Source organism: Hemiscyllium ocellatum, chromosome 46 (assembly GCF_020745735.1).
Source record: "Hemiscyllium ocellatum isolate sHemOce1 chromosome 46, sHemOce1.pat.X.cur, whole genome shotgun sequence".
NCBI classification, from domain to species: Eukaryota; Metazoa; Chordata; class Chondrichthyes; order Orectolobiformes; family Hemiscylliidae; genus Hemiscyllium; species Hemiscyllium ocellatum.
This window is the reverse complement of record NC_083446.1, coordinates 627,578-641,273: the sequence shown is the minus strand read 5'-3', so window position 1 is coordinate 641,273 and position 13,696 is coordinate 627,578. Positions and strand designations below refer to the sequence as shown.

Genomic DNA, 13,696 nt, shown 5'->3' with positions numbered 1-13,696 from the left:
TACTGGATTCTTCTGAATAAATGAGGCATTAAGTTTGCAGGAGTGTGGGGTGGGATCATCTGGCTAAGTTCTGTTGGTTTGTGTATTTGGATCAAGTTTTGTGTCCATTCACAATGATCTTTAACCCCTGCCTCTCCCCACCCCTTCTCCTTCTCTTTCCGTAGGTCCAAGTGACGCCCGTACTCGCTGCCCCAGCTCCGCCTGCTCCGACCCCTGCTGCCACCCCAGTGACCCCAACGACCCTCTCACAGCCTCCACCGCTGCTCAGACCGAGTCTGCCTGCAGCCCCTGCCCTCCACAGGCAGCCACCTCCCCTGCAGCAGGGCCGCTTCCTCCTGTCCCGGCCTCCACTCAATCAACCACCTCCCCCTCTGATCCGGCCTGCAGTTGCACTGCCTCCAGGAGCTCGACCGAACCCACGGCCCATCCTGTCATCAGTTAGCTCGCAGCCCCTCCCCTCCCTCATCGGTATCCAGCTTGAATCACCATCATCTTCTGCACACTGAGTTCCACCCAAGATCACGAACATCGTAGCTGCAATCAACCATGGCCTTGAGCATCACAGCTACAATCAACAAACACTGCAAGCCTCATACCTACAACCAGTGAAGTCATAAACATTGTAGATGAGATCAACTAACTTGAAGAGCATTTTAACTGCAATCAGTGAAAACCAGGACTGCAAGCATCGTAGCTACAATCACCAACAACAGATCGGCGTTTTAAGGCTTTTTTTGTTCACTAATTTCAAAGCTTTAGTTTTTACAAGGAAAAATAAGGTTTTAACTTTTTGATGCTTTGTTAACATATGGGAGATCCAACCTCCCAAATCTGTAACACTACAAAGCAGTGGTCTGCTTACTTCTATTCACCCTGAGAGGATTAACCAAGATCACCTTGAATTTTGGGAACGGGAATGTAGGGATCAGTCCTAGATCCCAAGAGGTGAGGAGAGGATCAGTTCTGAACCCGAGGATGGGAGAACAGAGTGGATCCTGGACCCCAGGATTGGAGAGGGAGGTCAGTCCAGGAGCCAGAATGAGAGACAGACGGATTCTGACCTCACCCAGATCAAGGAGAGGAAGGTTAGTTCAGGATGCTGGAATATATGGGGAGAGGGTCGTCAGTCCAGGTGAGAAGGATGTCAGTGCTGGGCTAGATCCTGGGGATGGGAGAGGGAGGTTAGTTCTGGATCTTGGGTTGGTTTGAGGGTACAAGGGTTAGGCCCATTGGCCATTTTCAGTTCTATTTTACCTGGAGCCCACCCAGAAGTGTTAATTGTCCACATTAAGTAGCAGGATTGTCTCTGAGACTCCCAGTCTATTGAAAATCTCCCAAGGGGACATTATTCTCTTCCCTCCAGTCCCCTCTCTCCTTTTCCTATCCTGTTCACTTGCTGTTTTGAATCTTCTGTATCCTCATGGTTCCTAGATAGCTAGAAGGTTTCTAGAGTGCTATTTCTGTCTGCTTGAGGGAGAAGCTATCTGTCCACCCTGTAGGATCAGGTGGCTGAAGGTGATGAAATAACTAAAAGTGAAGAATTAATATTTCCTTTGTGAAATGTGAAAAGGGATCGTATGTAGTTTGATTGAGTGTCTGAGATTGTTTGTAGATACTGACTGCTTCACCATAGGCCTTTGGGTGGTAGGGAAAAGTGTTGGTACGTTAAGAAGCAGATAGCTGAAGCAGGGGTGGGTAGGGAGAGACACAGTCTGTATTCCACATGACTGCAGTCCACTTGAACAGTGTTGGGGTATTCTTTAATAGTACACATGGTGGCCTAGAGCAATGTGTAGTGTGTTGCTCTCCTTAACTGGCACTCCCATTTTAAAGTCTGCTTTATGGTTTTAAAAATATAAACTGGGATTTTCTCTTGGAAATATGGACAGAATCTCAATGTCAGAACATTAGTCATTGGGGAGGATAGTTAATGACCCAGTGATCCTGAGAGATTTTGATTGGAAAAGTGTGATGAGATCACAGAGATCTCAAAAGAGTCCATGAGATGAAGGTTTACTTGAGCAATGTTGAGTTTTCCTACAATTTTGACTCCTGGAAGAATCCACTCCAGTCCATCATGTCAAAAGCTGTTTTAAAACCTGATCTAAATGTTTCCACTTGCCCCACAGCCATGCAACATTTCCCTTCTACTTTTTTTGGAATTGGGTGGCACAGTTGGTTAGCATTGCTGCCTCAGGGCCAGGAACCCGGGTTGATTCCACCCTTGGATGACCGTTTAGTGGAGTTTACACATTTTTGCTGTGTCCACATGGGTTACCTCCAGGTGCTCTGATTTCCTCTCACAGTCCAGAGATGTTTAGGTTAAGTGGATTGACCATGCTACATTGTTCGTTGTGTCCACGGCTGTGCAGGTTAGGTGGATTAGCTGTGGGAAATGAAGGGATATGGGGATAGGGTGTCTGGGATCTGGGTGGAATGCTCTTCAGAGGGTTGTTGTTGACTCAATGAGCGGAATGGCCTGCTTCCACACTGTAGGGATTCCATGAAATCTATGAATTCGTTTTGATATTTCCTGTTGAATCTGTTTCCACTGCACAGGTAGACAGCATATATTAGATCACAGCAACTTGCTCTGTTATAATATTCCTCATTGCCTTTCTCTTTTGCTAATCTTCTTAAATCTGTGTACCTCTGACTTCTGACTCCTCCTGTAACTGGGAATCATTTTTTATTCTTGTTGAAGTTTTTTAATGTCATATTGTGCCAAATGAAGTGAAGGCTGAGAGATTCTCTCCTCCTTCATCTCTTTGTCTCACTTCATTGCAGGAATTGTTTTATTTTCCTTTCTGAAGAAGGGTACTGATCCCAGCCACTCTGAATAACTTGAGATGAGAAAGCTATTCTCTAGAAGTATTACCTAGCCTGCTATCACCTTGCTAGCTTGAGTTAGGAGTGGTGACTGCTCCCTCAGGGCACTTATCAGGGAGAGGGCATAATGGTCACATTTCTGTCTTCCTCTCTGACAGCCATTAATTACCTTCTTTTTGCTCCTGCATCCCCACCCCATCCAGCCACTCCAAAGCTTTAGCACCCAGCTACAACTCAGGGTGACCATCTCCCATTATCTAAAACAGAAGGAGCTTTGATTGCTATAGTAACTGTCATCACCTCAGGATGTCCCATTGCAAAGTGCATTACAGCCACTGAAGTGTAGTTACTGATGTAATGTAAGCAGGGGGAGTTTTACACATGATGGTGAGATAAATGACCAGATGTGGTTTTTCATTGAAGTTAAATGAGGATCAATGTTGACTGATCTCAGGAAGGGTTTACATTCAAAGCTGCCCTGACCTTGCCTCAGTGCTGTATGCTGGGATGTTAACCTGACCCCCCCCCCCCCCCCAAAAAACACTTGCCCCTCCTACCACCACCACCAGTCCAAAACTAAAAGCCAACTAAAATTTTGGGATAATGAATGAATGTAGGGTTGTACGTCCCTTCTGCCTCTGTTTAATATTGACTTTAACTTCGAACTGATTTGCAGGTTTTAAGATCTGTTGAATGGTGTTAGCAAATCCCTATCACAGCAGAAATATCATTCGGTTGTGTCAGCTCACATTGGACTTGCTAGCTCCAGAGTACTGATGTGTATGAGCACTTGTTTCATCTCTGCTCTAAATGATTTGGTTTATAGGAACATCGAACAATACAGCACAGAACAGGCCCTTCGGCCCACGATGTTGTGCCGAACATCTATCCTAGATTAAGCACCCATCCATGTACCTATCCAATTGCCGCTTAAAGGTCGCCAATGATTCTGACTCTACCACTCCCACGGGCAGCGCATTCCATGCCCCCACCACTCTCTGGGTAAAGAACCCACCCCTGACATCTCCCCTATACCTTCCACCCTTCACCTTAAATTTATGTCCCCTTGTAACACTCTTTTGTACCCGGGGAAAAAGTTTGACTGTCTACTCTATATATTCCTCTGATCATCTTATAAACCTCTATCAAGTCACCCCTCATCCTTCGCCGTTCCAACGAGAAAAGGCCGAGAACTCTCAACCTATCCTCGTATGACCTATTCTCCATTCCAGGCAACATCCTGGTAAATCTTCTCTGCACCCTTTCCAAAGCTTCCACATCTTTCCTAAAGTGAGGCGACCAGAACTGCACACAGTACTCCAAATGTGGCCTCACCAAAGTCCTGTACAGCTGCAACATCACTTCACGACTCTTGAATTCAATTCCTCTGCTAATGAACGCTAATACACCATAGGCCTTCTTACAAGCTCTATCCACCTGAGTGGCAACTTTCAAAGATCTATGTACATAGACCCCAAGATCCCTCTGTTCCTCCACCTGACTAAGAACCCTACCGTTAACCCTGTATTCCGCATTCTTATTTGTTCTTCCAAAATGGACAACCTCACACTTGGCAGGGTTGAACTCCATCTGCCACTCCTCAGCCCAGCTCTGCATCATATCTAAGTCCCTTTGCAGCCGACAACAACCCTCCTCACTGTCCACAACTCCACCAATCTTCGTATCATCTGCAAATTTACTGACCTACCCTTCGACTCCCTCATCCAAGTCATTAATAAAAATTACAAACAGCAGAGGACCCAGAACTGATCCCTGCGGAACTCCACTTGTAACTGGGCTCCAGGCTGAATATTTACCATCTACCACCACTCTCTGACTTCGACCGGTTAGCCAGTTTTCGATCCAATTGGCCAAATTTCCCTCTATCCCATGCCTCCTGACTTTCCGCATAAGCCTACCATGGGGAACCTTATCAAATGCCTTACTAAAATCCATGTACACTACATCCACTGCTCTACCCTCATCCACATGCTTGGTCACCTCCTCAAAGAATTCAATAAGACTTGTAAGGCAAGACCTACCCTTCACAAATCCGTGCTGGCTGTCCCTAATCAAGCTGTCTTTCCAGATACTCATAAATCCTATCCCTCAGTACCCTTTCCATTACTTTGCCTACCACAGAAGTAAGACTAACTGGCCTGTAATTCCCGGGGTTATCCCTATTCCCTTTTTTGAACAGGGGCACAACATTCGCTACTCTCCAGTCCCCTGGTACCACCCCCATTGACAGTGAAGATGAAAAGATCATTGCCAACGGTACTGCAATTTCCTCTCTTGCTTCCCACATAATCCTAGGATATATCCCGTCAGGCCCGGGGGACTTGTCTATCCTCAAGTTGTTCAAAATGTCCAACACATCTTCCTTCCTAACAAGTATCTCTTCTAGCTTAACAGTCCGTTCCTGTCCGTTAACAGGAAAGGGAGCAGGGACAAGCACTGTACATTACTTCCTGCAAAACCATGTCATATCTGTGACAAGGTGTCCAGGATACACCAAAATTGAATGGAAACCATCGAGTTCCTTAAGGAATCTCTTGTGTGATGATTAAATATATTATGAGTTGGTTCTGGAGCTTTTAAGAGTGCTTTTGGAAATTTAGCAAGGTTGTAGATAGACACATTCTCTTACTATTTTTCATCCAGAGTTCTGCTGCTAACGTGTGCGTTCTGGGATTTGGGCAGTGATGCTGCTGAAACCCTGTCCTTCCTCAATGAATTGTGTGTTCCACTGACTGATGCTGGATCCCTCACGGTGACCTCCCATTGTGATCTGGCTGTTTTGAAATTGGAGCATCCTTTCCCATTATAGCCATAAATCTTTATTGGATTCACAGGTTTACAGACTTAGTCCTGATGTAAGGTGTTCCTGTGTTAGTCAACTCTGTAAGCAGTCAGATTGCCTTTTTAAATGCTATCTCCATTATCAGATTGGGGTGTATAATAATGACCTTACCTTTATCCAGACTGGTGTCTGTCTTTTACACGTATCATTTTGTATTTTGCCATAAAATAATAAGTTCACACAGAATTAATGAGACTTCTTGAAGTCATCAATCTTCTTTATTTCATAGGTGACTGTAGAAAGTAATGCTGAATATCAGATTTGCTTTGTTCAGTCAATACAACTTGTCTGTGTATGATTATAAAGAAAGCATGCTGCCCCACTTTGATGCCTTAGTGAGAAAAGAGCAACTACAGTTCATTCCACAGTCCAAGGTAGGATCCTCTCTTGAGGGCTCCTGTCTCTGTCAGTTATCTGCCTGACTCCCTATTTCCCCCACACTTTGATTCTCTTGTCTCGAAAGCCAGTTTGTTTCCAACCCTTCTGCCACCCTGTAGATGGTAAAGAGCAGCAATTTGGGTTTTCCAGTGCACTTGCTGAAAGATGTTCTCTGATTTCTTGAATAAGCTAATGAACTACCTGCTGAGTTAGATTAATGTTTAGCTTGTAACTGGATTCTCTTTCTTTCTGGGGAAAATGGTCACAAGATTGTGATAAGTATGCTGTGTGAATGAGAGATAGACTTGGATTAAAATATTTGCTGTTACCTTTTTCCTCAGCCCTGTTTGACCCTTGCACAATTTAGCAGTGTAGCAATATTCATTCTGTCCCTAATACAAATACCTCCATGGCCACTACTCCGGGGAACCAGTGAGGGAAATCAACATTTTAATGTTGCATTCATATAGATTTCAAAATTGAATGAGTGTGAAATAGCTGAACTGCAACACCATTAAAGGACAGTGCTCACACTTTGTATCCTAGACTAGCAGGACTCCATGTCAATTAAATACCTACTATAACTCTTTTTTTAAGGTATATTTTTTCTGGTATGGCCCCTCTCAGACCTCAGTCAGTGCTCATGTCTGCTGTGCATAACTGTTTCAGTATTAGCTACCTGTATGTTCTGTTGTGTTTTTATTAAGAGTATTTTTGTGTGTGTGTGTGTGTGTGTGTGCGCGCGTGCGCGCACGTGTGCGTGTTTTTTTAAATGTCATTTAATGATTCCTTAACTTATTTTTGGTGTTTTACAAACTTTTTTTTAGTGAGTTTGGTATACTTCTTCCCTGCTTAGTCAGTTCAGAATTTCCAGGTGTTCAGCAATGGAAATTGTGAATGATGGGATTTCAATAAAATATTTTACTAGTCGCTGACTTAGACTTGTGTTGTTTTTTGGTTTGCGGTTAGCTCGACCTAGCCATCATGATTGACCCTACGTGCTGATACCTCATGACAGCTAATGAAGTACTTTTGGAACTGTAGTCACTGTCGTAATGTTTGAAACACAGCAGCTGGTTTGCACAGAGCGAGATCACAATGTATTTGAGGAACAGATATTGGAATTCTCCTTTTTTTAATACTTTGGGATCCAGCCAAGTGAAGGACTAAGATTTCCAGGTAATGTACATGGAAGTATTCAGCTATCAATTAGGGTTCAACCCAATCTTTTAATTTTCTTCCATAGCCCGATGTACATTCTTCTCTCTCAAACATGGACTCAGTGTATTTTTCACACTGTTCCAATGGTAAATGTTAATGTGTATTTATGTTTTTGTGATTTTATGCACTACTGAACAGTGCCTTTCATGATGCAGAGAATCCTGTGGTCAGAACACTGAGCACAAGGATTTTGCTGCTGTGGAGAGCCTGTCACTAGCCTTTGGTTCTGGGAATGATGCCAAGGCTGATCTCAACTGTTCTCAAAAGGCCATGACCCCACATTCCATTGTCCCATACTTGGAAATGGCAATGCATGACCTGAACTGGATTGAATTAGCAGAGTGAAAAAAAGCAGGAAAAAGCTTTACTAATTCAACTGTTTTTAGATGCCAGCTGCAGAAGTTGACCTATTCCCAGTTGGGCAGCCGTAAAACTAAGAGTCCCAAGGCAGCCACTAACGTCCTAGCAGGTAAGACATGGACAACCCCTGCTCAGCTGGCATTGGGTAATTACCACTAACATCAGCAGACTTGGTTGGTAACACAGAAGCAAGAAGTCATTCTGTCCTCCAAGTTATTTCTCGATGCACTTACAAATAGAGTGTGGATTTGAAATAAATAATCAATATAATTAAAATTAGAAATATCACTTGTTGAGGCAGCTTCATCCACCTTTGCATTGCTAACATTTGAACAATTTGTCTCATTAACCCTCTTATGAACTGATTCCTCTTACCTGTAATAACAACAGGCAGACCAATGTTATGTTAAACTATAGAAGGAGAATCTTTATTATAATCATAAATGTGAACTTTTCCCAGTCCAAATTTAATACATTATTTTCCTCCCTCTGGTGCCAGGTTCCAATTAAACAATTCTCAAATGAAAGGGCATCAATCATTTAAAGAAATTAACACAAAAACAGCTACACAAACCAATTTCCCAGTTTGGGTCATGCAGAAAATGTGCCCCAAAACTCATGATTTTAAAAAATTAAATAAATTCTTTGTTCCACACCACCCACCCCTCCCCTCCATACACACATCAGATCTATTAGGTTGGAAGTGGTTCTTAAACCCTTAAGAATTCAATTTCATAGCAGTTCCCAAGTGCCCTAGCATCACAGATGTTGAAATTCAAAGACAGATTTAATCCAGCAGAGCCTTCTTCAAACAAACTGGAGTGTAAATAGGATTCTCCATTGCTTGGCCAGGGCATACAGCACCCTGAATCTTTTATTTTAAAAAGTCACAAATCAAGTTTCAAGTGGAAACTGTAGAGCTTGTTTAGAGTGAAAATTAATGTTACTAATATTGGCAAATGGTTTTAAGAGCCAGGACTGACTATTTGGGGAAAGGAACAACTGAGGTGGGTGTGTATGTTGGGGTGGGTGGGTGGGGGGGGCGGAGAGAGAGTGTGAATGTTGGGTAGTGATTTGACTGATACGGCCTCACGTTCCTTACTCCAGTCCCTGACCAGTGGCAAGTTGCAGTTGTCCCGACATGGAAGCCACAAGGCTTTCCACAAAAGCCAGTTCCTTTATAACAGAAGAGCCAAGGTAGAGTAATATCATTCTAAAGAAGGAATCTGTTTAATAACAGCAGCAGCAAAGTATACACTGAAATGCAGGAAAGTGAAGTAGGAAATTGGGGTACTACCCCATTTTTACTTAAATTATTTTGTACAAACATCAAATCTGAATGGACCACAGGTTTTGATCTCCATAATTAGCAATGGCAGCAATAATAAAAAAAGATGTGTATGTTACAGAGTGGCTAGCATCAAAGGGACTGATTGCAGAGCTAGAACTCTGTCCTAGGAACAGAGTCAACAGAGACATTGGGGCACCTCAGGCAAAACCCAGGGGTTTTAAAAACAAATCCCTGCAGCCAAATTTATATTTAAACTTAAAATGTGATTAAGAATTACTTAAGAAAATAGGGTTGAACTGGGTAGGGGGCATGAAAGCAAATTAATTTTCAGGTGAGAAATTGCTGCAGGTTAATAATATAATTCCGATACACAGAGCCAGACATCTTTCTATAGGAGATAAATTAGAAAAAAAGGATTGGATTGTTTTGGGTAATTTACAGCAATGGGAAAATGGCATGTCATCTCTACATATATCCTGTACAGGTGATCTATTATACATATGTCTTTTAACTAAGCAGGTACTCTACCTGCTCATTAGGAAATTATCAAGTCCCATTGCAGTCTCAGATCAGTCAAGTTACCAACTTCTGTCTCAAAGAACTTTATAAAATAGTCATTTGAGGCAAGATAATGGAGATCTGAACAGAGAGCAGGAGGCTCATTTAACTGACAGTACAAGAAAAGCATGGCCTTTTTTACATCAGCAAATACAATGCAACAACCGAAAATCTAAAAGATTAGCTTTCTCTATGTTACAGTGTGTGTCAAGATCCGAGTTGAATTAGAACAAGAAATCAATTTCTCTGAATGAAGAAGTGTTGCACAAATTGGGAGAAGATGTCTGAGCTTGTGAAGAGAGATGAACTGAAGGAATCCCACCTTGTTATGCTGGTTCCCAGCTGGATCAAAGCGTCAGTCCAGGAGGAAGTGTGTTTAAAAAGTAGGTAGCTTTGCAGATATATTAACCACGTCTTATCACTACTTAACCAAATACCACATGGCAATCAAGTGTGTTGCCAGCAGCTGAGAACCAAATGATTACTGAATGGGGCTCATGTCTTAAGGCTTTCATCCCCTCTGCACTTGACTTAGGAACAAAATCCTGGCGATGAAGAGACCAACTGAATCACCCAATCCCTGACAACTATCTGTGTTTGAAGTCGATACAGATTTGGGCTATGAAAATGCCTAATCAATGCACACTGTGCAGAGCTAGACCTACAGTCCTAACTCAGCTGGAATCCAAGCCAGAACTAGTCAGACACAGCAAATTTCTCTATGCCCATTGACATTCAAGAGAGTCCAGTATCAAACGAGAATTCTGCTTGTTGAGGTATAATACACACACTTCCTAAAATTGAAAACACCTAAATAAAGATTGAACTGAAAATCAAAATGGTGGTTCAAGCCTTTGTTAAGATGTTTGCATCAGTTGGATTGCTCAGATATCTGTGTCCTCAGTTTAAGTATTGAAGATGGGAAAAACACCTGCCTTGGAACCTCAGAAACCCTGGAGTTTAGTGTCAGACCCAGTCACTGCTGTAAGATGATGACTGAGCCTTTGTGTATGCAGAAGTTAGTTTCTATCACCAGCATTCATTTAGACAGGGACTGGAGATGGGGCCAAAGATTGTGGGAGACTAAACCAAATACTGAGTCCATCTACCACTGCCTCTTCTTACCTAACTTGTTCACCTGTTCATTCTCACCCTGGCTGTCTCAATCAACTCTCATCTTTTCACAATTCTGGCCAGCAGTACACACACTGACAAAATAAAGGGTGGGCACAACTGGAGGAGAGATCCACCTTCACTCCGACCCAAACATGGCGGTCCTTAAAGCACATTTCACATACCAGCAATGTCTTTGCTTCATCCCCAATCCTTGTGGGTGGGGGGGTATAATTTCTCCAGGTTGATAATTGCTTCTCTATTCCTCCTCCAACTAGTGAATATGCCAATTCCCTTGCCTCTCCTGTCACTGTTTCCTTCTTGGACACGAACACTGATCCTAGCTCACAAACTTGAGGCCAGAACCAAACTCTCAGACAGCAGCAGGTCCAAGTGGGCTAATGCCCACTCTACTATAGACATCTATTCTCCAATCCCCGTTTTCAAGGGAGTATTTCTAACCTAGAAACTGGATGGCAGCCCCTGGTGGTACTTGGGACTCGTGGTTCCTACAGTGAAGGGGCATTTTTGGTGGTGAGCAAGAAACAGTACACCTACTGAACTTGTCCAACTCACCAGTGACACCATCCACGCCTCAGGGAGATCCAGGAACAACGACTGGGCAGGAGGACCAAAGAAACCAGGGAGGAATATAATATTTTCACTCTGGGTGGATGAAGACATGCAATGTGAGAAGGAGATTACAGGTAAAGTTTATAAATACATTGCTGTGTCGCATCTCTCTGTAATGCCCTGGAAATAGTCATGCAAAATGAAATAATCATAGTTAATGTGGGCCAACACTGCATCTAACAGACCAGAGGCTACTTAACAGTTACAGATTGAAAAAAAAATGGGGTTGGGGACCCTGGAAGAAATTTCTGCCTTGGAAGTTTAACCCAGAATTAAATTATTCTGGCGGGGAAGACGAAGGAATAAAGGAATGGTCAGGGAGCTCAACATTCAGCTGAATAAAGAATGTTTGTCAATAATTTCTGAGATTAATCTATTGTTTAATTAAGTTTTAAAAAGACAGAAGACAGGAAGGTTGCATTAATTAATTCACAAATTCTCAGAAACTTCAACAGCGAAGAACTTCCAAAGACGTTCCCTTTTCCAACCTTACTTAAGTTGCTTTGGGTTAGGGAAGAAGCCTTGACTGGGATGCATAAACTATTAAATGGGGCTATTCAGTAAATAAATCTAAACAGGAAGTCCAGAATGAAATGGAAACAACTCAGAAACAGCCATGATTATTTTGTCTTGTACAGAAATGATGTTCCAATCTCCTGATTTCACAAGGAGGAGCCTGATTTTAAACAGCTCCTGGGCACATAAGCAGATAGTGTTGGTTTTGTAGTGTAACAGGACATAAGAAGTTGGGGTGGAGAAAAAAAAGTGAAGGCTTGAAGGGGGTGGGGGGGGGTGGGGGAGAAAGAGTGAGTGAGTGAATGATGGTGGTGGTATAAGGAGGAAGGAGATGGAAGAGGGACATTAAGAATGTAGGGATTCTGGAAAGTGAGCCCCCCCCCTGCCAAACCAATCACCCTTCAATCAACATCAGGAAGCTGGGCAGAGAGCCCATTGGCACCAGGATTACAATCAGAACCAGTTGCTAACTGAAGGCACAAATCTTGGAAAAGGGCCTTGGCTCATTCTCCCTGGGAACAAGTTAACAAAGCAGGAATTCTGAGAATTAAACCTTATTCAGGCCCAGTTCTCCGAAGAATGATGATGTACAGGAGTGGGAGAAAAATGAAGGAGAGAGTATGGGAAGCAAAAGGTGTAGAGTGGAAAGGGAAAACAGGAGGAGGAAGAGGGATATTACTTTTAATCCAATAAATGCTACAATTGAGTCTATAATTAGGCAACTGCTGAGTTTAGAAGTTCCTCACAATTACATACTCTTTTCAGGCCACAAGTAATAAACCTGCTCTTCTTCATCTCAACTACCTGGAGAAATCCACTCACTACAGTGTTAGTGTAGTACACAATGTGAGATCCAAAGTTAATGGCCTCTGCTTCAAGTCACCATATATGCAGGAGGAGGGATATGGGGAAAAGGAAAGAGGCAGGGTGTGGAGTTCAACAAATCTGCCATCCCACAGTGACATGTCAAGAATGTGTGCAATACATGATCAGTCAGATAAAAAAAAACTAAAAAATAAACTTAAAACACTAATGCAAAAAATAAATCTCAAAACTGAAAGAATCCAGCCTAGAAAGTGTCAGCTTGAGTTCTTGCTCAACTGTTCCGATTAAACCTGGTGCCTCCAACAATCCTGGACAAGTTCGCACGGCTTCCTTTACAGCTTGAGTTCATTGGCAATTTTGGACGCTATATTCTTAAACGCTATGGAGGTGCCAGATATGCGTTTGAAACGGACTCCGTTGAGGGAGAGTCGGGGCAGTTTGCACACTTCCATCTCCCATTGCACCAGGTTGTCCTTGGTGGGGTCCCCATGCATACAGAACAGCATGTACCGCTCCCGTCCCTCATGCTCACAGTTATTGGCATCCAGCACCTTGCCGATCTCTTTCATCATCTCATTGGGCTCCATTGAACTTGTTGTCTTCATACTCCACGTGAAACGTAGTGACCTAGGTTTGGCATCTTTATTCTCGTCTTTCTCCGCACTGAGATTGGATCTGGAGGAAGAGGCGAGACAGATTACAATTCAAATTAAACCCAGTTGACAAAACAGAAACAGGCCATTCAGCCCATCAGCTGATGTTTCAGCTCCATATGAGCCTCACCATCACCCTATCCTTTTCTCCCGTGTGTTTACCCAGCTTCCCTCCCTTAAATGTATCAACAGGATTTCCTTATGGGAACAAGTCCCACATTCTTCCCACCCTCTAGGCAAGGGACGTTTCATATTGATGGAGCACATTGAGTTTAATGTCTATATTATCAAAACCTTTCATAACCTTCAGCAATCCATCAGATCATCCTGAGCCTTTCCTATCACTCCCCACAACACACACTGCACATAAGGTCTACCTCCTTTTTAATTGGATTCACAGCCAGGATTGTAATTTTTAGAACTCCAGGCCATTCAGTCCATCGAGTGCACACTGAA

General features: G+C 43.0%; 2 protein-coding genes across 12 annotated transcripts in view; one reads left to right on the top strand and one right to left on the bottom strand.

Moving 5' to 3' along the window:
- rcor2 (REST corepressor 2) overlaps positions 1–7,212 on the top strand; it is a 78,103-nt gene extending 70,891 nt beyond the window's left edge. For 3 of the 6 annotated variants that reach the window (XM_060855454.1, XM_060855455.1, XM_060855456.1), the window contains one exon: positions 165–6,999. In XM_060855454.1, the coding sequence (XP_060711437.1) occupies positions 165–506 (342 nt within the window). In that variant the 3' untranslated portion in view covers positions 507–6,999. Of the gene's footprint in view, positions 1–164; positions 7,000–7,039 lie in introns of those variants that run through there. The other 3 variants (XR_009647336.1, XR_009647337.1, XM_060855457.1) reach the window with 3 other exon arrangements.
- An 840-nt stretch (positions 7,213–8,052) lies between these two features.
- mark2b (MAP/microtubule affinity-regulating kinase 2b) overlaps positions 8,053–13,696 on the bottom strand; it is a 171,242-nt gene continuing 165,598 nt past the window's right edge. For all 6 annotated transcript variants that reach the window (XM_060855450.1, XM_060855447.1, XM_060855448.1 and 3 more), the window contains one exon: positions 8,053–13,262. In XM_060855450.1, the coding sequence (XP_060711433.1) occupies positions 12,920–13,262 (343 nt within the window). In that variant the 3' untranslated portion in view covers positions 8,053–12,919. The remainder of the gene's footprint in view (positions 13,263–13,696) is intronic.